The sequence below is a fragment of the Platichthys flesus genome, chromosome 19, assembly GCF_949316205.1.
Source record: "Platichthys flesus chromosome 19, fPlaFle2.1, whole genome shotgun sequence".
Taxonomy (NCBI): domain Eukaryota; kingdom Metazoa; phylum Chordata; class Actinopteri; order Pleuronectiformes; family Pleuronectidae; genus Platichthys; species Platichthys flesus.
This window is the reverse complement of record NC_084963.1, coordinates 16,896,820-16,921,569: the sequence shown is the minus strand read 5'-3', so window position 1 is coordinate 16,921,569 and position 24,750 is coordinate 16,896,820. Positions and strand designations below refer to the sequence as shown.

The 24,750-nt window shown below is 41.2% G+C and overlaps 4 protein-coding genes and 2 pseudogenes across 5 annotated transcripts; all 6 read left to right on the top strand.

Moving 5' to 3' along the window:
* Window positions 1-735: 735 nt before the first annotated feature.
* LOC133975128 (proteinase-activated receptor 1-like) lies at window positions 736-5,150 on the top strand. Its single transcript, XM_062413014.1, has 2 exons — window positions 736-951; window positions 2,358-5,150. The coding sequence occupies exons 1-2, from the start codon at window positions 873-875 to the stop codon at window positions 3,611-3,613; spliced, it is 1,335 nt and encodes a 444-aa protein (XP_062268998.1). The 5' UTR covers window positions 736-872; the 3' UTR covers window positions 3,614-5,150.
* A 150-nt stretch (window positions 5,151-5,300) lies between these two features.
* LOC133975129 (proteinase-activated receptor 2-like) lies at window positions 5,301-7,584 on the top strand. Its single transcript, XM_062413015.1, has 2 exons — window positions 5,301-5,469; window positions 5,855-7,584. The coding sequence occupies exons 1-2, from the start codon at window positions 5,397-5,399 to the stop codon at window positions 6,910-6,912; spliced, it is 1,131 nt and encodes a 376-aa protein (XP_062268999.1). The 5' UTR covers window positions 5,301-5,396; the 3' UTR covers window positions 6,913-7,584.
* Window positions 7,585-8,856: 1,272 nt separating this feature from the next.
* LOC133975200 (proteinase-activated receptor 2-like) lies at window positions 8,857-11,725 on the top strand. The gene is made up of 2 exons (XM_062413101.1): window positions 8,857-9,012; window positions 10,027-11,725. Exons 1-2 carry the CDS (start codon window positions 8,949-8,951, stop codon window positions 11,121-11,123), a joined length of 1,161 nt encoding a protein of 386 aa, XP_062269085.1. The 5' UTR covers window positions 8,857-8,948; the 3' UTR covers window positions 11,124-11,725.
* An 89-nt stretch (window positions 11,726-11,814) lies between these two features.
* Window positions 11,815-15,883, top strand: LOC133975197 (proteinase-activated receptor 2-like; annotated as a pseudogene).
* Window positions 15,884-16,689: 806 nt separating this feature from the next.
* LOC133975199 (proteinase-activated receptor 2-like) lies at window positions 16,690-19,974 on the top strand. Of its 2 annotated transcripts, XM_062413099.1 has the most exons (3): window positions 16,690-16,826; window positions 17,883-17,966; window positions 18,304-19,527. In XM_062413099.1, exons 1-3 carry the CDS (start codon window positions 16,763-16,765, stop codon window positions 19,389-19,391), a joined length of 1,236 nt encoding a protein of 411 aa, XP_062269083.1. In that variant the 5' UTR covers window positions 16,690-16,762; the 3' UTR covers window positions 19,392-19,527. The 2 variants fall into 2 exon arrangements, with proteins under 2 accessions (XP_062269083.1, XP_062269084.1); XM_062413100.1 differs by lacking the exons at window positions 16,690-16,826; window positions 17,883-17,966 and having other exon boundaries at window positions 17,978-19,076; window positions 19,196-19,974.
* A 97-nt stretch (window positions 19,975-20,071) lies between these two features.
* On the top strand, window positions 20,072-23,544 carry LOC133975196 (proteinase-activated receptor 2-like; annotated as a pseudogene).
* Window positions 23,545-24,750: the final 1,206 nt, after the last annotated feature.

Genomic DNA, 24,750 nt, shown 5'->3' with positions numbered 1-24,750 from the left:
GATACCAAGCATTTTCTGTTGCCTGTAGACTGTTTATTGCCTAAAAGACTGTAACTGCTCTCAGTTGTTTAATAGTTTTCTATTTGATAAAATATAAAACTTTATTGATTCCACACCAGGGTAATTAACCTGCAGCCGACAAGCCAGAATGAGGCAAGAGAATAAAAACGGCAATGGAATGAATTTAAACCTTTTACAACAGACAGAAAATATTGTTTATTGGGTACACTGTATTTGTGCATTTGTATAAGGGGATAATGAAATAGACATATCCATATATATGCATCTATAGACTTTTAAAGATAAAAAGGCACGTGACCACACAAAATTAATATAAATATAAAAAAACACAAATATATTATAAATGGGTATAAATTCACCATATTAGTACTATAGTATAACTGTGTGTATAAATGTGTGTGTACATGCAAAAATAATGATAAGTAGCTGTAATGTGGACAAACTGTGAAGTGTTAGGTTTATATTGGTGCTGTGGAGTCTGACAGCAGTGGAATGAGGATTGATGTTCTTTTGTCTGCAGCCAAGAATCAACGCTGTCTCCTTCAACCATTAATACAAGTTGAGGTCCAGTTATGGTGCAGTCAGTGTGTGTGTTTCCTGTCAGTGCGACAGGAAAGGTGACATCAGTGGACAGGAATGTCTCTGTGTGTGCATATGCTGTTGTTGATTGGCTGTTCAAGGTTTTGTGTTTTTTCCTTCAGACTTTGGGAGGAAACCAACTCACTGGTCATGATCAGCAGCAGAACGAGTGCGAGAGAGACGAGACACGCAGAGAACAGACACACGGATTGACCATATTTAATATAATCTTTTTCAATATTGTTGTTATTGCTTCATTTTTCACCAGCACAATGTTTCCAGTGTTTCCAACAGTGCTGGTTCTGGTGTGTGCATGTGCTGCGTCAGCTGGGATTAACGGTACGAACAACGGTAAGAACAATTCACTTATAATGAAAAAATAACACCGGTGTATATAAGGTTTGATATGTTTTACTGTGTTATTAGAGAAGAAAAGGTTAGTTGGTTTAATTTACAAAACTACAAACAAATTAAAAGGAAAAGGCTGAATGAATGGAGATTGTTTAGAGTGTAAATGTATATATCATACATGTGTATATCTTGGATGGGTTTAAGACAAGAAGAACAGATCTGAGTGACTTTGAAAAGGGTTCACTGTTGGGGTGTGGATGGCAGGAGCTGCAGTCACTCAATTGTTTATGATGCACGGATGAATAGATGGAGATGGATGGATGATTGATGGATGGAAAAACAAGATCTAACCGATCATATTGTGAATAGGTAAAAGTGTGTGTCTATGAAGGCAGTGCAGGTATTAAATGAATTGTCAGTTGTTCCATCAAAAGGTACTAAACTCGGGCAAATAGAAAACATACCTAACGTAACAAAGACCAAAACCAAACCTATTATCTCAATAGGAACAGTTACTAAAGGAAAACCTGAAGAGCAAATCCTCCTCAGGTTCTCGTGGTGACTGAGAGCGTCAGAGCAGGACGTGATCAGACAGTCTGCCTACAATCACATAGAGGGGGGTCTCAAAGTTGGGCTGCAGTGCACAAGCCCCTCACTACAAAGATGGCTGCATGTTTGAGAGATGAGTGGTGCAAAGACCACAGGCACTGGTCCACAGAGATGTGATAATCGCAATATGATCAGATGAGTCATTCGATGACATCTTCGTCCTATGACAAAACATTTCTGTCTGGTTCCAGAAGGACAAACCCACGATCCCCTGGACCGGAGGGGGTAACTGAAAGTCTGTCTATGAAATGGTGTGAATCATATGCTCTTAACAGTTACCAGATGAACACTGGGAGAAATGGGAGATTTCAGACGCAGATGTTTGTGAGCGCTCAACACCATCAGGAAAAATAAAATGGGGGAATATGTTTTCGCTCCCTGCAGGAGAGTTCAGCGATTTGTAGAATCAATGCCAATATGCCCTGAATCTGTAATGGCCCAATGGTGAACTCTTCTCATTATGATGATTTGTTATTTTTCCGCACTAAAACAAGCCATTTGATTGCATCTGTTGATTCGGGCATTTCATGTACCACCACATTTTACTTGGCAAATTTATCAAAGTAAGTGAAAAATGAAAAAAAACTTGATTTCAATTCAATGAATCCTTCAATCAAGTCTATTGGGCAGCCACATCCTTATTCTTCTTATTTTAGAAGCTTGAATTTAAATATATATATATACAAAAATTCAGTTTTAGAAGATAAATCATTTGAATCCAAAAACCCGTTTACCCCTTGATTAAACGGTCTTTCTCTCTCTCCCCTCACATATTTTTTCTCTCCCTCTCTCTCCAGGCACCGTGCAAGGGCGGACGTTTCTTGCCTCTGTTGGCACATATGAACCAATAGACGCGGACTATCTCAATTCGTTGGATGAGGTCACCCGATCTTATATATCGAAAAGTGGGCTAGTGCGTAATGTAACCAGCATCAAGAGGGTGGAAATCTCAGAAGAAGCGCTGTTGTTTCTCACAGGCTCTGTGTCCACCATCCTCATCCCTTCCTTCTACACACTGGTCTGCCTCCTCAGCTTGCCGATCAACATTTGTGCAGTGGTGGCCTTCACTCTGAGGATCAAACCCAAGAAGCCGGCGGCCATCTACATGTTGAATCTGGCCTGTGCCGATCTGCTCTTTGCTGTGCTGCTCCCCTTCAAGATCTTCTACCACTTTGGAGGCAACAACTGGATATTCGGCTCGCTCATGTGCCGTGTGGTAACTGCAGCCTTCTACTGGAACATGTACTGTTCTGTTCTGCTCATAACTTGCATCAGTTTGGACCGCCTTCTTGCTGTAGTCTATCCTATTGACTCCCTGTCTTGGAGGAGGCCAAAGAACGCAATCATGGCCTGCGTCGCCATGTGGATATTATCCTTCGCTGGCACTGTGCCCCTTGTCCTCCACGACCAGACTTTTCACCTCAGTCAGCTGAACATCACCACCTGCCACGACGTCCAGTCTGTCCACAAGGTAATCTGGTACTACAAGTTCTACTTCATCGCCCTCTGCTGCGCCTTCTTCTTCCTGCCTCTGCTCGTCACAGTGGTGTCCTACACTCGTGTGATCTGGGCACTGAGCAGAGTCCCACGCGGCGTTCTAGGACGTTCACGCAGGACAACAAGAGCAGTGGTGATGGCTGGAACAGTGCTGGTGATATTTGTGCTGTGTTTCACGCCCACAAACTGTCTACTGATGGCCCACTATCTGCAATTTAACGGAGGAGGTGCTGAGGCGATCCAAGAGAGCACTGATGGCTCTTACGTAGCCTATCTCGTGTTTATGTGTTTGGGAAGTCTGAACTGCCTCCTGGATCCCCTGGTCTACTACTTTGGCTCATCCCAGTGCCAGAAACAACTGTCCAGCACACTGAGGTGTGAGAAGATTTTGGATGGCAGCAGCATTCAGTTCTCATCATCTGATTCCCGCCGATCCAGCTCCAGAAAAATTCTGAAATCCAGCCGCACAGAAAGTACCAAAATACACAATCCAGTCACCAAGACAGACTCGTTCCAGGCCAACCTCAACAGCCAGTATAATAAACTGCTGGTTTGAGAGACTGGTTTGAGAGATCTGAGAAGATGTGACTTAACTAACTCTTACCTGTAGTCGACCATAGTCTTTATTATGAAGGTCAATTAAAAGCAAAGAGGGCACAAAGCCAATCTGTAGTGTTTAGTCTGCTGTATTTCTTTTTCTGTCATGATGACAGGATAGTAGAGATTAAGATGAGACTGTTTTTGAAGCACTTCATGTGAACATTTCATACTATGAAATGTTTTTCTTTTTTGCACAGCAAGTGTTTATAGGTGTTTTCAGACATGGACTCTGTAGAATTGGGTACAGACTCTCTTTAGAGTTTGTCTTTCAAACATGAACCAGCCATATTCTCCACTCAGAAATGAAGACTGAAATCTGTGGAGCATTCAAGTGGGGGCTGGTGCAGCAGTCCGGACTGTCAGGGTAATATCGCTGAGGAGATCACATGTTTTTATGTACATCACATGGACACAGGCGTCTCCCCTCATCACCAAAGGCTCTCTCAACGTCTTTGCAGTTTTATTTGTTTTAGTTTTGCGCCTATTGTTTGTCAGAGACGTCATCAACCCCCCACTTGCTCGGGTTGAATCCTGCGGAGGATCTCCTGCCGTGTTCTCACATCGGCTCCTTCAGACATTCTGCAGACTTTTGACTAGAGGGTTTGCTTGCTGAAGAAACTCCACAGAAAGTCCAGAGGCTCTCAATTGGAGTTTGCCATCTTACATACAGCTCCTCCCGAGAAATCAGGAGATTATCCGGAGTTCAGAACATATCTGTAAGCATCTATGATTTTAAGAACTAAGCCCATAGGCATTACATTTAATGAAAGTAAATGACTTGCTACTTTGGTCTATATTTTGAATTATATCAGCTTAAATTTGCTTATAAGCTCATTTTCATGGTCTTGTGTTTTTTGTTTTACTTTGTAATTACTTACTGAAGTGTTACATACATTTTAGTCCGACTTTGATGGGTCAGTCCCAGAAACAGCCCAGGCACTGGATTATGCCACCCACCTTAATAAAGTTAGATCTATGTTGCCTCCTGCTGGTGATAAATGTGCAGTACTGAAAGTTTGTCCAATTAAAGCATTTTACACCTCTGTCAGGGTCGGTTACTCCAGCAGATGGCGCAACACTAAAGGAAGTAGAAATACAGACCGCTTGACTTCACACTCCAACTCACACACTAGCATTGGTGTTCAGGGAGAAAGAGTTGACTAATTTGTTTTAATTAATTATTTTTATTCTTTAACTTGTGCAGAAACGGTGAGTGGAATTTATACTGCTGGAATAATCATTTCCCCTGATAACACCGACACATATGAGATATTATCGGAAATAGATATGATCTGAATCTGCGATCTGTTCGATAAATGCGGCGGAAGGAAGTTTTTTTTTCCATAATAAATGGCACAAAGCCAATCTGTAGTGTTTAGTCTGCTGTATTTCTTTTTCTGTAATGATTACAGGATAGTAGAGATTAAGATGAGACTGATCAAATATGTAAGTGTTGATGAAAACACAGAACAAAAATAAACCAGTAAATAAAGGTTACAAGTGTCATGGTGTCATTCATGCAGCAGGAAGCAGGCGGAAGGAAGACGCACCAGTGTGTGTGTGTGTGTGTGTGTGCAGGTAAACTAGGTATGATCACCTGACCTGGTGACATCACAAACTGGTCTTAAACCAGTATTTTTTTTTTTAAGGAAGCGAGGCAAAGCCGCGCCCGCGAACGCACACAATCACACAGAGACAACCTCTCACACACCTGCTGTAACTCGTCTCCCTGTTCAGTAATGACTTCTGTTACTCGGTCGCATCAGCTGCTCCTGCTCCTGTGTTTCCTACAGACCGTCCTGTCGCAGATAGGTAACGTGATCCTGTTCATTCCACTGAGCTACACGATATTCAGCTTAGACCCAATCAAGATACTGAATTTACATGCGTTGAATTTGTAGGCCCGGTTTGTTTGACGAGTTATTCTGATCCTGACTGTCACCCGCTGTCACCACAGACTGGTTTGTTAGAGTCAGAAGTCGTTTGGTCATATGGAATATTAGCTGAATGTTAAATGTATGGTTGTGACAGGACTGACTCAAGCTCAGAGGCATGTTTGTCTACTGAGAGGAAGGAAGTCAAAATCCAGGCAGCTGACAGGACCCGACTTTCTGGTGTAGTCAGAGGTTAGTAAATTCCTGCACAAATACCTGTTGCACCTCCTCTAATCATGTCTTTCGATTTTGTGTCTGCGCAGACGAAAGAGGCTTCACCGGAACAGAGACCAACAATGGGGTGTCGGTCAGCTCCCAAGCCAAAGAAGTCCTCAGCAGTAGCCTCACGACCGTCTTCCTCCCGATCATCTACATCATCGTGTTTGCTGTGGGGCTGCCCACCAACGCCTTGGCGATCTGGGTCTTCCTCTTCCGCACCAAGGAGAAGCACCCGTCCTCCATCTACATGGCCAACCTGGCCCTGGCCGACCTGCTCTTCGTCATCTGGGTCCCCCTAAAAATCGCCTACCACTTTAATGGCAACAACTGGATCTACGGAGAGGGTCTGTGCAAAGTGCTGGTGGCTTTTTTCTACGCCAACATGTACTGCTCCATCGCCTTCATCGCCTGCATAAGTGTTCAGCGTTACTGGGCCGTGGTCAACCCGCTGTCCCTGCATCAGAGGAACAACCGTCTAGCTGTGTGCGTCTCCGTCACAGTGTGGGTGGTGGTCTGGCTTCTCACCATCCCTCTGTACCTCTACGACCAACAGGTCCTTGTCACCAATCTCAACATCTTCACATGCCATGACGTCACCAAGCCCAGTCAGAAGGAAATAGCTGCAGGCTACTTCCTGACAATGGGCATAGTGGGGTTTGTGGCTCCCACCGTCGTGTGCATCATCTCCTACGTCCTTATGCTCAAGGCGCTCAGGAACAGCATGAAGGACGAAAACATCGCAAAGAAGCGACGGAAGGCCGTGGTCTTGATCATCACAGTGTTGGTTATGTTCTTAGTGTGTTTCACTCCCAGTAACATAATGCTGCTGGTGCACTACATCCTGCTGCTGGGCGGGGCAACCAACAACCTGTACGGATTCTACATCACCACCCTGTGCTTGGCGAGCCTCAACAGCTGCTTCGACCCCTTTGTGTACTACTTCATCTCCGAGGACTTCCGGGACCATGTGAAGAACACGTTCCTGTGCAGGAGTGAGAGGACGGTGGAGAGGATGAGGGTCTCCTTCAGCGCTCTGAAGTACTCGAAGAAGAGCAACACGTACACGTCCGACTCACGGAACACGCAGAGCACTGAATGTTAATGAACCGATCTTTTTAGGTTTTAATAAAATGTCTTTCTTTATTTAAATTTACAGAGAAATGATAGGTCTTTGTGGAAGTTCAGGAGAGTCCCTGTGATGTAATGACCTCTTCAAAGCATTGAACTCATGTTTTTTCTTCAAATAAAATTAAAAAATGTTTATTTTTATACTTTTGACAACTTCAGAGTGTGATGAATTTTTTTTTAACAGTTTTGTTTGATTCACTGGGATTTGAATGACTTTATTTTTTAATTCATTTTTATGTGTCTGTCTTTTAGTCTGTGGTGTATTTTTATTGAGACAAACTGTTTGATATTCAGACCTAAAATGGCCAAAAATGTAGTGTTTTGGAGGATATAAGATATACTCTTTACATATGTTTTTAACTCATAATTTAAATGGTAATAACTTTTGTTTTTTACTTTTCCGTTTGCGTATAAAAGGACCTGCCCAGCGGATGTATCTTCCCCCCAGTCACACCGTTGGTTTTGCTGACATATCTGACTGTATTGTGAGCCAGGCAGTTGTAAAGGTCACTCTGGGTATTTCTTGTTTTCAAAACAGTCATATGCAGCTTTCTGATGCCTATAGTAGAAAAGTCAGAAATGCCTCTTTTACTGTTGTAACTGATTTCAAATGTAAATCTTTTATTAAAATGATATAAGAGCAGTGCAGATGTTTATTTTATTCTTTTTGATTGGACAGAATCTTTGTCTTTTGGTTAAATAATCAAATGTTACGTAAAAAGCAAGAGAGGTGGTATTGTTCGACCTATTTGGATCTATTTTCAAGCTTTAATAAAATGAGTTAAATTTGCTGTAGAGTCCCTGAAGTAAAACACACAGTATCAAACAAAACTGACCCTTTCTTTCATGTTTCATTCTTTCAATTTATTAGAAGTTAATTTGGATCCTGCTCCCTGTAGATCACTGTAACGGTTACATTGGTTTTAATTTTCAGAGTTTTTTTTTTTTTTATTCTTAACCAATCTCTTCAAACATTAAGGACTGTCAGAGGAAGAGCACAGTACCTTACAAAAACAGTAAAGTGTTTTTTATATAAATTTAGATTCAAATAAAAAGAAAAGTTAGCAAAGTTAGTCCGATGAAATTTATTCAAGCTTTTGAGATTTACTTTATTTTAACAGTTGTTGTTCCACAGATTGAGTTCTGCAATAGAAGCTATAACAGCTAACCTTCCACCACAAGTTATTTTTTGTTTGAGTCATTACCTGTCTAGGAGGTTGGGCTTCCGCTCTGTTGCTTTGTTTGACGCTTTATTATGAAGCTGCGTCATCCGAGTCATTCCAAATATAGTAGAGGGATGGGACCTGGATATTTGTGTATACAGTGTGTCTACTTTAAGAACTGGATCTAGACTAGTTTTTCAACAAAAAAAACAAACGACGGCGTCAGACGATGAATTTCCTGTCCCACATTACTAAACTCAAGATATCTGGGTGTTTGGTCTGTTGCTAAGAGAAGACGCCTTTCATTTTGACTTGACAAGAAAGCGATGGAGATTTGTCAATATTTTAATGTTTACTAAAAGTTTAACTCTGGACGATGTCAGTAAGTCTATGGTCACATGATTATTTATCTTTAAGAACACATAAATAAATTCTCTTCAGCCCAAATAGTTTCCTTCCGGGGGATATAATGTTTTTCGTTTCTTAATACAGAAATCCTTTTTGTGTTTTTTTTTTTTATATTACACATCATATACATTCTAGAGCATTTATTTTAAATCAATTATTGGAGATATACAAATCAGGTATTTGGACAGTTTGTGTTACGACTAAGCTCAGTTCAGACCATAGACTGGGTTCAGACCATATACAGTCTATGGTTCAGACTCACAGTGCGAGAACTGGCTCAGACCGGACGTCAGCGGGTAGGCAGTGACGTCAGGGCTGGGACAGGTAGTTCAGGGTGTGGCCTTCACGGTACATCAAGTGTTGTCCGACATTTAAGAAGCATCGGCAGAGTGGCAGTGTGTCGAAGGAGAAGTGAGCCTCTTATCGTCGACAGGACATCATGGATTTAACTCGGTGCTTGTGGCTCGTGTCAATGTTCTGCTGCTGCGTCTCTGTCACCTCAGGTAAGAGCTGCAACTTCTCACTGTGTCGCAGGAACTAGTTCGTCCATGTTACACGGACACGCTTTCAGCCTTTTCTATATCTGAGTATTTACATGTGGTCTTATCTCAGGAGAAAATATCAAAATGTTATCTTGGATTATGTCAAATCAAATCCAATGTTTGTAAACACGGACAAGTACAGAATGTTTTGACGGGGACATTGTTTCTAACACTGGGTTGTGGGTAACTCCCAAACAGACAGGAAAGTCGGGAAATGTAGGCCTTTCTAACTACACACGTATTTATATCTGGGTTTCAGTCTGTTGCTCATAGAAGACATTGGATAAGGTCACTTTTGACTTGACGAGAGAGAGATGGACATTTGTCACTATTTTCTAATGTTTTTAAAAGTATCACTTTTTTGTTTTCACGAAGCTCAAGGTGACTTCTTCAAATAACTGGTCCTGTCTCAGTACCTGTACAATCATTTTACACAGACAAAAACAGCAAATCCTCACATTTGAGAAGCTTCAGTCAGATCATATCTTATATATTTATGTTTGGTAAACTAGTGCAGTGCTTGACCTAAACCTGTTTCTTCCGAATGGGCTGTTCTCTTGTCCTGTGTTAATGCCCTGGAGATACTTCAGAATTGTTCCTTGTCATTAGTGAGTTCTCCTCAAACAGTTCTACAATATACAGTGTGCAGAGCTTTTTATAAACAGGCTATGGTGCAGAGTGAAGCTAGAAAACATTGTGCTCATCCTCCCTGGTTTATCTGCAATTAAGAATTTAAGGAAGATTTTTTGGAGACATAAAATGTAACTGAATTTACTTTATTACTGTTCATGTGAATAGTTATGAATAAGTTGAAGGTTTTACTTAACTGGTGTTATTTCTCATGCATGTCAGCTATTTCAGGGGTGTGATAAGCAGACAGGTTAATTAAATGATAATTATCTAAACTGTTTACAATCAATATTCTCTCCCGCAATTAATCAGTGCCCTGATCTGCTTTTATGTGTTTATTTTTAGATAAGGCCAAAGGACGGGGGTTCATCGGGGTTATAGACCCTGAAAACTCTGGACAAGTTGTTGTGGACCGCGCCACTGCAGAGACGTTGAAGAGTCCCCTCACCACAGTCTTTCTCCCAATCATCTACATCATCGTATTTTTGGTTGGACTTCCTGCCAACGGCATGGCACTCTGGGTCTTCCTCTTCAGGACCAAAAAGAAGCACCCGTCATCAATTTACATGGCCAACCTGGCACTGGCTGACCTGCTCTTTGTCATTTGGACGCCCCTAAAAATCGCCTACCACCTAAACGGCAACGACTGGACCTATGGAGAGCCGCTGTGCAAAGTCCTTGTGAGCTTCTTCTACGGGAACATGTACTGCTCCATTCTGTTCATCACCTGTCTCAGTGTGCAGAGGTGCTGGGTCGTGGCTCACCCTCTGTCCCAGCAGAGCAAGAACACCAACGTGGCTGTTGGCGTGTGTGTCTCCATCTGGGCTTTCATCTGGCTCACCACAACCCCTCTGTACCTGTATGACCACACTGTCAAGCTCAAAGACCCGAACATCACCACCTGCCATGACGTCAACATCATAAAAGACCTTGAAAATCCATTCCCCTCTGTCCAGCTCCCGTTCTACTACTTCACCTTCATGGCCGTCGTTGTGTTCCTCATCCCTTGTGTAGTGATCGTTGTGGCCTATATTCTGTTACTCAGAGCTCTGGGGAACAGCATGGAGGAAAGTACGGCAGCAAAGAACCGACACAGAGCCGTGGTGTTGATCGTGACCGTCCTGGTGACATTCATGGTGTGTTTCATCCCCAGTAACATCATGCTGGTGGTGCATTACGCTCTACTGAAGAATGGAGTGATAAATAATGGTTACGGCTTCTACATCTCCACATTATGCCTGGCCAGTCTCAACAGCTGCCTGGACCCATTCATCTATTACTTTGTGTCTGAGGACTTCAGGAACCACGTGAAGAACACTTTGCTGTGCCGCAGCAGCAGGACTGTGGAGAGGATGAGAGTTTCATTCAGCTCCATGAAATACTCCAGGAAGAGCAAGTCATATGTGTCAGACACAGGGGACACAAAGAGCAGCACATGTTAGCCAGATAAAGCAGAGATATCGTGCCTGTGCTTGCACCTTAGTGTTCAGATAACATGGCATCACATAGGCAGTGTGGCACTGGGACACATTCTATAGAGATAAGGCCGGTCAGTTGCAACCAGTTGACCTCGAGGCATCTCATATCCAGATGTGAACATGACTGTACTGGAATGAGTGTGATTCATTTTAAGATGTCTGTTACTTCATTATGAACTGATGTTTGGTTTTAAAATGTGAAACTTTTATGCATATTGTTATATTTTGTGTATATGTAAAGATAGAAAGGCCTTTTTAAGGCCTGATTTGGCTGCACAGATAAATGTGGGTTTCCTAAGATTTTCACTGCACTGAAGAACATTTACAAACAATGTCTGAAATAAGAGCCAAACTGAACCGATTTGTGCAGCGGATCAGTTGTGACTTATTTTATGTCAGTCGAACTTTTGTCAAATCATTAGCAAAATTCCTGCAGCAAGTTTTAATGTAACTTTTACTTTTAAAACCACCTCTTGCTGAGGTGTTTATCTAATTTAAAGTTTTAATGCGCCAAGGAAAATGGTGTAATTGTTGTATAGTTTCTTAAATAAATGATTGAAACAACAGGATGCAGTTTCTGTGAAACTCCTTCACTCTATTGTATAACTGATTAAAGTCCTGTTCCTGAGTGACTCACAGTTTTCATCATGCAGTCAAAGAGGAATGTGGACGAGCCTCATTGTCATGTATCGCTCTGCCTGCCTTGTAGACATGTTTGGAATTTGTGGAATGTGTTGTGGTAGATTTCACACTCAAAACGGTGTCTGGTCCAAACTCTATATATTAATGTTTACATTTACTACGTGTTGGTCATGTTTTAGTTTTTTTTTCTGAAGGGAAAAGTCGAACAGAAGGAGAGTGTCAGAGTAAAGGTGTTGAAGAATGTTAGAACGTGTTAAGGCACGGTTAAAGGATTAATCATGTTGTCCTCCCACTGGTTTCAATACCTCACAACGATCCACCAGCAGAGAGTAAAACAGCAGCAGTGTGTTGAAGGAGTAGTGAGCCTCTGATCGTCAATAGGACATCATGGATTTAACTCGGTGCTTGTTGTTCGTGTCAATGTTCTGCTGCTACTTCTCTGTCACCGCAGGTAAGAGCTGCAACTTCTCACCGTGTTGCAGGAACTCGTTCGTCCACGTTACACGGACACGCATTCAGCCTTTACTGTATCTGAGTATATATAAATGTGGTCTTATCTCAGGAGGAAATATCCAAATGTTATCTTGGATTATTTAAAATCAAATCCAATGTTTGTAAACACGGACAAGTACAGAATGTTTTGACGGGGACATTGTTTCTAACACTGGGTTGTGGGTAACTCCCAAACAGACGGGAATGTCGGGAAATGTAGGCCTTTCTAACTACACACGTATTTATATCTGGGTTTCAGTCTGTTGCTCATAGAAGACAAGACATTGGATAAGGTCACTTTTGACTTGACTAGAAAGCGATGGACATTTGTCACTATTTACTAATGTTTACTTAAAATATCACTTTGTTTGTTTTCTTGAAGCCTGTGAGAATATAAATAAAATTGTCCATCACAAAGCCCCAGGTGACTTAACATGAACAAATAACTGGTCCTGTCTCAGTACCTGTACAATCATTTTACAATGACAAAAACATCAAACCTCACATTTGAGAATCTTTAGTCAGAAAATATCTTAAATTGTATTGTTTGGTAAACTAGTGCAGTGCTTGACCTAAACCTGTTTCTTCCGAATGGGCTGTTCTCTTGTCCTGTGTTAATGCCCTGGAGATACTTCAGAATTGTTCCTTGTCATTAGTGAGTTCTCCTCAAACAGTTCTACAATATACTCTGTACAGAGCTTTTTATAAACAGTCAATGGTGAAGAGTGAAGTTAGACAACTTTGTCTTCATCCTCCCTGGTTTATCTGGAAATTAAGAGTTTATATCTGATTTTTTGGGGGGGCATAAAATGTAACTGAATTCGCTTTAAAACTGTTCATGTGAGAAGTTACGAATAAGTTGAAGGTTTTACTTAACTGGTGTTATTTCTCATCTATGTCAGCTATTTCATGGGTGTGGTAAGCAGACAGGTTAATTAAATGATAATTATCTAAACTGTTTACAATCAATATTCTCTCCATCAACTAATCAGTGCCCTGATCAGTTTTTTTGTGTGTAAATTTTTTAGCTTCGGTCGAAGATCGGGGGTTCATCGCGTATGAGGTCACTGAAAACCCTGGACAAGCTGATTTGGACAACGCGAAGTTAAAGAGTAACCTCACCATTCTTTCTCCCAATCATCTACTGTATCTGAGTATATATAAATGTGGTCTTATCTCAGGAGAAAATATTAAAATGTTATCTTGGATTATTTAAAATCAAATCAAATGCTTACAAACACGGACAAGTACAGAATGTTTTCGACATGGACATTGTTTCTAACACTGGGTTGTGGTTAACTCCCAAACAGATAGGGATGTCGGGAAATATAGGCCTTTCTAACTACAGCTATGTATTTATATCTGGGTTTCGGTCTGTTGCTCAGAGAAGACAAAACATTGGATAAGGTCACTTTTGACTTGACGAGAAAGTGATGGACATTTGTCACTATTTTCTAATGTTTACTAAAAGTATCAATTTGTTGTTTTCTTGTAGCCTGTTAGAATATAAATAAAAGTGTCCATCACAGAAAAGAGCCCATGGTGACTTCTTCAAATAACTGGTCCTGTCTCAGTACCTGTACAATCATTTTACACAGACAAAAAGACCAAATCCTCACATTTGAGAAGCTTTAGTCAGAACATATCTTAAATTGTATTCTTTGGTAAACTAGTGCAGTGCTTTACCTAAACCTGCCTCTTCCGAATGGGCTGTTCTCTTGTCCTGTGTTAATGCTCTGGAGATACTTCAGAATTGTTCCTTGTCATTAGTGAGTCCTCCTCAAACAGTTCTACAATATACTGTGTGCAGAGCTTTTTATAAACAGGCTATGGTGCAGAGGGGAGTTAGAAAACTTTGTGTTCATCCTCCCTGGTTTATCTGGAAATTAAGAGTTTGTGTCAGATTTTTTGGGGCATAAAATGTAACTGAATTTACTTTATTACTGTTCATGTGAGTAGTAATGAATAAATTGAAGGTTTTACTTAATTGGTGTTATTTCCCATCTATGTCAGCTATTTCAGGGGTGAGATACGCAGACAGGTTAATTAAATGACAATTATCTAAACTGTTTACAATTAATATTTTCTCCATCAACTAATCGGTAACCATATCTGTCATGATGTATTATTTTTTAGATGATTCATGGAATCGGGGGTATCCCGCGTATGAGGTCACTGAAAACCCTGGACAAGCTGATGTGCACAACGCAACGTTGAAGAGTAACCTCACCAGTCTTTCTCCCAATCATCTACTGTATCTGAGTATATAAGTGTGGTTTTATCTCAGGAGAAAATATCAAAATGTTATCTTATATTATTTAAAATCAAATCAAATATTTATAACACCAAACAGACTGGAAAGTCAGTTATTTCAGGGGTGTGATAAACAGACTTGTAAATTAATTGAATGATAATTATCTAAACCGTTTACAATCAATTTTCTCTCCATCAACTAATCAGTGCCCTGATTTGTTTGTATGTGTTTGTCTTTAGATACCACCAAAGGACAGGGGTACTTAGGGGTTGAGGTCCCAAAAAACCCTAGACAAGGTTTTGTGGACAGCGCCACAGCAGAGACGTTGAAGGGTAAACTAACCACAGTCTTTCTCCCAATCATCTACATCATCGTATTTATTGTGGGACTTCCTGCCAACGGCATGGCACTCTGGGTCTTCCTCTTCAGGACCAAAAAGAAGCAGCCTTCATCAATTTACTTGGCCAACCTGGCACTGGCTGACCTGCTCTTTGTCATTTGGACGCCCCTAAAATTTGCCTACCACTTAAACAGCAACAACTGGACCTATGGAGAGCCGCTGTGCAAAGTCCTTGTGAGCTTCTTCTACGGGAACATGTACTGCTCCATTCTGTCCATCACTTGTCTCAGTGTGCAGAGGTACTGGGTCGTGGCTCACCCTCTGTCCCAGCAGAGCAAGAACACCAACGTGGCTGTTGGCGTGTGTGTCTCCATCTGGGCTTTCATCTGGCTCACCACCACCCCTCTGTACCTGTACGACCACACTGTCAAGCTCAAAGACCCGAACATCACCACCTGCCATGACATCAACATCATAAAAAAGTCCACAGATCCATTCCCCTCTGTCCAGCTCCCATACTACTACTTCACCTTCATGGCCGTCGTTGTGTTCCTCATCCCTTGTGTAGTGGTCGTTGTGGCCTATATTCTGTTACTAAGAGCTCTGGGGAACAGCATGCAGGAAATTACGGCAGCAAAGAACCGACACAGATCCAGGGTGTTGATCATGACCGTCCTGGTGACATTCATGGTTTGTTTCATCCCCAGTAACATCATGCTGGTGGTGCATTACGCTCTACTGAAGAATGGAGTGATAAATAATGGTTACGGCTTCTACATCTCCACATTATGCCTGGCCAGTCTCAACAGCTGCCTGGACCCATTCATCTATTACTTTGTGTCCGAGGACTTCAGGAACCACGTGAAGAACACTTTGCTGTGCCGCAGCAGCAGGACTGTGGAGAGGATGAGAGTTTAATTCAGCTCCATGAAATACTCCAGGAAGAGCAAGTCGTATATGTCAGACACAGGGGACACAAAGAGCAGCACATGTTAGCCAGAGAAAGCAGAGATATCGTGCCTGTGCTTGCACTGTAGTGTTCAGATAACATGGCATCACATAGGCAGTGTGGCACTGGGACACATTCTATAGAGATAAGGCCTTTTTAGGCCTGATTTGGCTGCACAGATAAATGTGGGTTTCCTAAGATTTTCACTGCACTGAAGAACCGTTACAAACAATGTCTGATATAAGAGCCAATCTGAACCGATTTTTGCAGCGGATAAGTTGTGACTTGTTTTATGTCAGTCGGACTTTGGTCAAATCATTTAGCAAAATTCCAGCTGCAAGTGTTAACGTAACTTTAACTTTTTAAAGCAAGTGATGATGAGGTTTTAATCTTATTTTAAGAGTTAATGCCACAAAGAAAATGGCGTTGTTTTTGTTTAGTTTTTTTAAATAAATTATAAAACAACAGGATGCAATGTCTGTGAAACTCTTTCCTTGATTGTGTAACTGATTAAAGTCCTGTTCCTGAGTGACTCACAGTTTCCATCATGCAGACAAAGAGGAAAGTGGACGATGCTCATTGTCATGTATCGCTCTGCCTGCCTCGTAGTCATGTTTATATTTTGTGAAATGTGTTTTGGTGGATTTCACACTCAGAACGGTGTCTGGCCCAAACCTTATATATTTATGTTTGGATTTACTACATGTCATGTTTTAGTTTTTTTTCTGAAGAGAAAAGTCGGACAGAAGGAGAATGTCAGATTAGAGGAGTTTAAAAACGTTAGAGAACGTGCTGAGGCACGTTTAGAGGATTAATCAGGTTGTTATCCCAGTGCTTTCACTATCGCACAATTTTCAACCAACAGAGAGTAAAACAGCAGCAGTGTGTTGAAGGAGAAGTGAGCCTTTGATTGTCGAGAGGACATCATGGATTTAACTCGGTGCTTGTGGCTCGTGTCAATGTTCTGCTGCTGCATCTCTGTCACCTCAGGTAAGAGCTGCAACTTCTCACTGTGTCGCAGGAACTGGTTCGTCCGCATTACACGGACACGCATTCAGCCTTTACTATATCTGAGTATATACATGTGGTTATTTCTCAGGAGAAAATATCAAAATGTTATCTTGGATTAATTTAAATTAAATGCAATGTTTATATACATGGACAGGTACAGAATGTTTTGACGGGACATTGTTTCTAACACTTGGTTGTGGGTAACTCCCAAACAGATAGGAATGTTGGGAAATGTAGGCCTTTCTAAATACACGCGTATTTATATCTGGGTTTCGGCCTGTTGCTCAGAGAATCCTAGACATTGGATAAGGTCACTTTTGACTTGAGAGCGATGGAAATTTGTCACTCTTTTCTAATGTTTACTAAAAATCTCATTCTGTGTGTTTTCTTGTAGCCTGATAGAACATAAATGAAATTATCAATCACAAAGCTCAAGGTGACCTCTTCAAATAACTGGTCCTGTCTCAGTACCTGTACAATCATTTTACACAGACAAAAACAGCAATTCTTCACATTCCAGAAGCTTTAGTCAGAACATATCTTAAATTGTATTGTTTGGTAAACTAGTGCAGTGCTTGACCTAAACCTGTTTCTTCCGAATGGGCTGTTCTCTTGTCCTGTGTTAATGCTCTGGAGATACTTCAGAATTGTTCCTTGTCATTAGTGAGTTCTCCTCAAACAGTTCTACAATATACTGTGTACAGAGCTTTTTATAAACAGTCTGTGGTGCAGAGTGAAGTTAGACAACTTTGTGTTCATCCTCCATGGTTTATCTGCAATAAAGTGTTTATATCAGATTTTTTGGGGCATGAAATGAAACAGAATTTGCTTTATTACTGTTTATGTGAGTAGTTATGAATAAGTTGAAGGTTTTACTTAACTGGTGTTATTTCTACTGCATGTCAGCTATTTCAGGGGTGAGATAAGCAGACAGGTAGATTAATAAAATGATAATTATATAAACTGTTTACAATGAATATACTCTCCATCAACTAATCAGTACCCTGATCTGTTTTTTTGTGTGTTATTTTTTAGCTTCGGTCGAAAATCGTGGGTTCGCCGCGTATGAGGTCACTGAAAACCCTGGACAAGCTGATGTGGACAACGCGAAGTTAAAGAGTAACCTCACCAGTCTTTCTCCCAATCATCTACTGTATCTGAATATATATATATAAATGTGGTCTTGTCTCAGGAGAAAATATCAAAAAGTGTTATCTTGGATTATTTAAAATCAAATGTTTAAAAACACGGACAAGTACAGAATGTTTTCTACATGGACATCGTTTCTAACACTGGGTTGTGGTTAACTCCCAAAGAGACAGGAATGTTTGCTATTTCAGGGGTGTTATAAGCAGGGAGTAGATTCATCAAATGATATTCATCCAAACCACTTACAATCAATATTCTCTCCATCAACCTATCAATGCCCTGATCTGTTTTTATGTGTTATTTTTAGATGAGACCCAAGGACCGGGCTCTGAAAACCTTAAAAAATATGTTGTGGGCAACGCGGCAGCAGAGACGTTGAAGAGTCCCCTCACCACAGTCTTTCTTCCAATCATTTACATCATCGTATTTTTGGTGGGACTTCCTGCAAACAGCATGGCACTCTGGGTCTTCCTCTTCAGGACCAAAAAGAAGAAGCCGTCATCAATTTACATGGCCAACCTGGCACTGGCTGACCTGCTCTTTGTCATTTGGATGCCCCTAAAAATCGCCTACCACTTAAATGGCAACAACTGGACCTATGGAGAGCCGCTGTGCAAAGTCCTGGTGAGCTTCTTCTACGGGAACATGTACTGCTCCATTCTGTTCATCACTTGTCTCAGTGTGCAGAGGTACTGGGTCGTGGCTCACCCTCTGTCCCAGCAGACCAAGAACACCAACGTGGCTGTTGGCGTGTGTGTCTCCATCTGGGCTTTCATCTGGCTCACCACCACCCCTCTGTACCTGTATGACCACACTGTCAAGCTCACAGACCTGAACATCACCACCTGCCATGACGTCAACATCATAAAAAACTCCACAGATCCATTCCCCTCTGTCCGGCTCCCATACTACTACTTCACCTTCATGGCCGTCGTTGTGTTCCTCATCCCTTGTGTAGTGATCGTTGTGGCCTATATTCTGTTACTAAGAGCTCTGGAGAACAGCATGCAGGAAATTACGGCAGCAAAGAACCGATACAGATCCAGGGTGTTGATCGTGACCGTCCTGGTGACATTCATGGTGTGTTTCATCCCCAGTAACATCATGCTGGTGGTGCATTACGCTCTACTGAAGAATGGAGTGATAAATAATGATTACGTCCTTTACATCTCCACATTTTGCCTGCCCATTCTCAACAGCTGCCTGGACCCGTTCATCTACTACTTTGTGTCCGAGGACTTCAGGAACCACGTGAAGAACACTTTGCTGTGCCGCAGCAGCAGGACTGTGGAGAGGATGAGAGTTTCATTCAGCTCCATGAAATACTCCAGGAAGAGCAAAATCATAGGTTTCAGACACAGGGAACACACAGAGCAGCACATGTTAGCCAGATAAAGCAGAGATATCGAGCATTGTGTCTGTGCTTGCACTGTAGTGTTCAGATAACAAGGAATCACACAGGTAGTGTTGCACTGGGACACATTAAAGATAAGACTGTCATTTGCAACCAGTTGAACTTGAGGCATCTCTTATGCATGTGAACATGACTGTGCTGGGATAAGGATTGTGTTACTGCATTATAAACTGATGTTTGGTTTTACAACGTGAAACATTTATGTATATTTTGTTATAATTCGTTTCAATACAAATATAGAAAGGGCCTTTTTAAGGCCTGACTTGGCTGCACAGATAAATGTGGGTTTCCTAGATTTTCAGTGCACTGAAGAACCGTTACAAACAATGTCTGAAATTAGAGCCAAACTTAACTGATTTGTGCAGCGGATAAGTTGTGACTTATTTTATGTCAGTCGGACTTTGGTCAAATCATTTAGAAAAATTCCAGCAGGAGGTTTAAACGTAACTTTAACTTTTTAAAGCAAGTGATGATGAGGTTTTGATATTATTAATCTTAAGAGTTAATGCCCCAAAGAAAATGGCGTAATTTTATGTAATTTTTTTTTAAATAAATGATAAAACAACAGGATGCAATGTCTGTGAAACTCATTTCTTTGATTGTGTAACTGATTAAAGTCCTGTTCCTGAGTGACTCACAGTTTCCGTCATGCAGACAAAGAGGAAAGTGGACGATGCTCATTGTCATGTATCGCTCTGCCTGCCTCGTAGTCATGTTTATATTTTGTGGAATGTGTTTTGGTGGATTTCACACTCAGAACGGTGTCTGGCCCAAACCTTATATATTTATGTTTTCATTTACTACATATTGGTCATGTTTTAGGTTTTTTTTCTGAAGGGAAAAGTCGGACAGAAGAAGAGTGTCAGAGTAGAGCTGTTGAAAAACGTTAGAGAACGTGCTGAGGCACGTTTAGAGGATTAATCAGGTTGTTATCCCAGTGCTTTCACTATCGCACAATTTTCCACCAACAGAGAGTAAAACAGCAGCAGTGTGTTGAAGGAGAAGTGAGCCTCTCATCGTCGAGAGGACATCATGGACTTAACTCAGTGCTTGTGGCTCATGTCAATGTTCTGCTGCTGCATCTCTGTCACCTCAGGTAAGAGCTGCAACTTCTCACTGTGTCGCAGGAACTGGTTCGTCCACGTTACACGGACACGCTTTCAGCCTTTACTGTATCTGAGTATATACATGTGGTAATTTCTCAGGAGAAAATATCAAAATGTTATCTTGGATTAATTTAAATCAAATCCAATGTTTATATACATGAACAGGTACAGAATGTTTTGACGGGGACACTGTTTCTAACACTGGGTTGTGGTTAACTCCCAAACAGACAGGAATGTCGGGAAATGTAGGCCTTTCTAACTACACACGTATTTATATCTGGGTTTCAGTCTGTTGATCAGAGAATCCTAGACATTGGATAAGGTCACTTTTGACTTGAGAGCGATGGAAATTTGTCACTATTTTCTAATGTTTACTAAAAATATCATTCTGTGTGTTTTCTTGTAGAACATAAATGAAATTGTCCATCACAAAGCCCATGGTGACTTCTTCAAATAATTGTCCCTGTCTCAGTACCTGTACAATCATTTTACACAGATAAAAACAGCAAATCCTCACATTTGAGAAGCTTCAGTCAGAATGTATCTCATTTATATTTTTTGTTTGGTAAACTAGTGCCGTGCTTGACCTAAACCTGTTTCTTCCGAATGGGCTATTCTCTTGTCCTGTGTTAATGCTCTGGAGATACTTCAGAATTGTTCCTTGTCATTAGTGAGTCCTCCTCAAACAGTTCTACAATATACTGTGTGCAGAGCTTTTTATAAACAGTCTATGGTGAAGAGTGAAGTTAGACAACTTTGTGTTCATCCTCCCTGGTTTATCTGCAATTAAGAATTTATGGCAGATTTTTATGGGGCATAAAATGAAACAGAATTTTCTTTATTACTGTTCATGTCAATAGCTATGAATAAGTTGAAGGTTTTACTTAACTGGTGTTATTTCTCATCTATGTCAGCTATTTCAGGGGTGAGATAAGCAAACAGGTAGATTAATAAAATGATAATTATCTAAACTGTTTACAATGAATATACTCTCCATCACCTAATCAGTACCCTGATCTGTTTTTTTTTGTGTTATTTTTTAGCTTTAGTCGAAGATCGTGGGTGGCCCGGTCCTGAGGTCCGTATAAACCCTGGACAAGCTGGTGTGGGCAACGCAACGTTGAAGAGTAACCTCACCACAGTCTTTCTCCCAATCATCTACTGTATCTGAGTATATATAAATGTGGTCTATCTCAAGAGAGAATATGAAAATGTTACCTGGATTATTTAAATCAAACCAAATCTTTATAAACACGTACAAGTACAGAATGTTATGAAGGGTACACTGGGTTGTGGTTAACTCCAAAACAGACAGGAATGTCAGCTATTTCAGGGGTGTTATAAGCAGACTGTTATATAGAATTATCTAAACCGTATACAATCAATATTTTCTCCATCAACTAATCAGTGCATTGATTTGTTTTATTTGTTTATTTTTAGATAAGACCATTGAACAGGACCCTACAAAATATGTTGTGCACTCCGAGGCAGCAGAGACGTTGAAGGGTACCCTCACCACAGTCTTTCTGCCAATCATCTACATCATCGTATTTATTTTGGGACTTCCTGCCAACGGCATGGCACTCTGGGTCTTCCTCTTCAGGACCAAAAAGAAGCAGCCGTCATCAATTTACATGGCCAACCTGGCACTGGCTGACCTGCTCTTTGTCATATGGACGCCCCTAAAAATTGCCTACCACTTAAACGGCAACAACTGGACCTATGGAGAGCCGCTGTGCAAAGTCCTTGTGAGCTTCTTCTACGGGAACATGTACTGCTCCATTCTGTCCATCACTTGTCTCAGTGTGCAGAGGTACTGGGTCGTGGCTCACCCTCTGTCCCAGCAGACCAAGAACACCAACGTGGCTGTTGGCGTGTGTGTCTCCATCTGGGCTTTCATCTGGCTCACCACCACCCCTCTGTACCTGTATGACCACACTGTCAAGCTCGAAGATCTGAACATCACTACCTGCCATGACGTCAACGTCATAAAAAACTCCACAGATCCATTCCCCTCTGTCCGGCTCCTTTACTACTACTTCACCTTCATGGCCGTCGTTGTGTTCCTAATCCCTTGTGTAGTGATCGTTGTGGCCTATATTCTGTTACTAAGAGCTCTGGGGAACAGCATGCAGGATATTACGGCAGCAAAGAACCGATACAGATCCAGGGTGTTGATTGGGACCGTCCTGGTGACATTCATGGTGTGTTTCATCCCCAGTAACATCATGCTGGTGGTGCATTACACTTTACTGAGGAATGGAGAGAAAAATAATGGTTACAGCTTCTACATCTCCACATTATGCCTGGCCAGTCTCAACAGCTGCCTGGACCCGTTCATCTATTACTTTGTGTCTGAGGACTTCAGGAACCACGTGAAGAACACTTTGCTGTGCCGCAGCAGCAGGACTGTGGAGAGGATGAGAGTTTAATTCAGCTCATTGAAAAACTCCAGGAAGAGCAAGTCAAGTACGTCAGACACAGGGGACACAAAGAGCAGCACAAGTTAGCCATATAAAGCAGAGATATCGCGCATCGTGTCTGTGCTTGTACTGTAGTGTTCAGATAACATGGCATCACACAGGTAGTGTGGCACTGGGACACATTCTATAAATACTGTACTGGGATAAGAGTGGAATTAATTTTAAGATGTGTGTTACTTCATTATGAATTGATGTTTGGTTTTAAAATGTGAAACATTTATGCATATTTTTTTATTTTTCATTTATATGTAAAGGTAAAAAGGGCCTTTTTAAGGTCTGACTTGGCTGCACAGATAAATTTGGGTTTTCTAAGATTTTCACTGCACTGAAGAACATTTATAAACAATGTGTGAAATAAGAGCAAACTGAACTGATTTGTGAAGCGGATCAGTTGTGACTTATTTTATGTCAGTTGAACTTTAGTCAAATCATTAAGCAAAATTCCTGCAGCAAGTTTAAACGTAACTTTAACTTTTTATACCACGTGTTGTTTTTAAACTCCTTCACTCGATAGTGTAACTGATTAAAGTCCTGTTCCTGAATGACTCTCAGTTTACATTTACTACTTGTTGGTCATGTTTTAGGGTTTTTATCTGAAGGGAAAAGTCAGACAGAAGAAAAGGATCAGAGTAGAGGGGTTGAAGAATGTTAGAGAACGTGCTGAGGCAGGCTTAGAGGATTACGTAAACAGGTTGTCCTCCCACTGGTTTCACTATCGCACAACGTTCCACCAGCAGAGAGTAAAACAGCTTACCTATTTTTACAATACACCTCAGTTAGTGACGTCCTACGTCACTCTCTCAGTGTGGGTGCAGCCTGTTTCTAGGTTTCTAGTTAAACTCTTTCAATGTGTGTCACAGTCAGGTTCTATTTTCAGTTGAAATCTCTCACCTAAGACAATGCATGTTGTCCTCTAAAAGATAATAGATTGTCAACAAAGGGGGGTATTGTGAACTAAAGTGAAGGGTCCTGGTATTTTTTTCTGTAGATAAGGAGTAAATGAGCCAATGTGTTTCAAGCATCTACCCCACCCAAAGAGGTGGGCTGTTTAAGAAGGTAAATGATTGCTGTTGGGTGTCATGTTACCTTTTGTCAGCACTCGGAGTAAACAATACCTTCTTTTCTCATGTTGGGGACAGGGCCACTCCCTGGCGATGTTACATTTACATTCGTTAGTTACATTATGTGACAAGGGCACACATAAACCACTTCTTAAAAAAGAGAGAAGGGTGAAAAGATTCTGATTGTGGTTTGTAAAAGTTGATGACCCAAAGGGGGTTTGAGGGCACCATGAATTATGCAGGGAGTGATATGTCCTGCAGCAATGTTTCTGACCGTGAATGATCCTGCGGGATTGAAAACGCAGATGACCTCGAACATAATGCCGTTGTGCAGTCATTTAAAAACACATCCTGCTGCATGACACAATCAACACAGCTTTGGTGTGAGGGCCATTGTTATAGGAATTATACTGTAGTTGCACTCCAAATAACAGCATTGCAACATATAGCAGTGTTCTTAGGGAATAATTCATTATTCTTTGGAAACTGACTCCCTTTCTAGAGTTAAATGACAAAAGCGGATATCACACTCCTGTTGAATGTGAATTTATACCACCGGGAGCCAGTTCGGGGCTTAGTATGGAGAGTGAAAACAGGTTGAACCTCATATCGTTTTACAAAACTCAAAGTGTGAAAACAGCATGTTGTGGTTTTACTGCTGCCTCTTTCCCTGTGAAGTTACTTCTGCAG

Bases quoted from the DNA above. Each gene is read 5' to 3' on its own strand.
- LOC133975128 (XM_062413014.1), top strand. From the start codon at position 873: ATGTTTCCAGTGTTTCCAACAGTGCTGGTTCTGGTGTGTGCATGTGCT. The intron at 952-2,357 runs GTAAGAACAATT...CTCTCTCTCCAG, and splicing joins GATTAACGGTACGAACAACG to GCACCGTGCAAGGGCGGACG.
- LOC133975129 (XM_062413015.1), top strand. From the start codon at position 5,397: ATGACTTCTGTTACTCGGTCGCATCAGCTGCTCCTGCTCCTGTGTTTC. The intron at 5,470-5,854 runs GTAACGTGATCC...GTGTCTGCGCAG, and splicing joins GACCGTCCTGTCGCAGATAG to ACGAAAGAGGCTTCACCGGA.
- LOC133975200 (XM_062413101.1), top strand. From the start codon at position 8,949: ATGGATTTAACTCGGTGCTTGTGGCTCGTGTCAATGTTCTGCTGCTGC. The intron at 9,013-10,026 runs GTAAGAGCTGCA...GTTTATTTTTAG, and splicing joins CTGCGTCTCTGTCACCTCAG to ATAAGGCCAAAGGACGGGGG.
- LOC133975199 (XM_062413099.1), top strand. From the start codon at position 16,763: ATGGATTTAACTCGGTGCTTGTGGCTCGTGTCAATGTTCTGCTGCTGC. The intron at 16,827-17,882 runs GTAAGAGCTGCA...GTTATTTTTTAG, and splicing joins CTGCATCTCTGTCACCTCAG to CTTCGGTCGAAAATCGTGGG. The intron at 17,967-18,303 runs GTAACCTCACCA...TGTTATTTTTAG, and splicing joins GGACAACGCGAAGTTAAAGA to ATGAGACCCAAGGACCGGGC.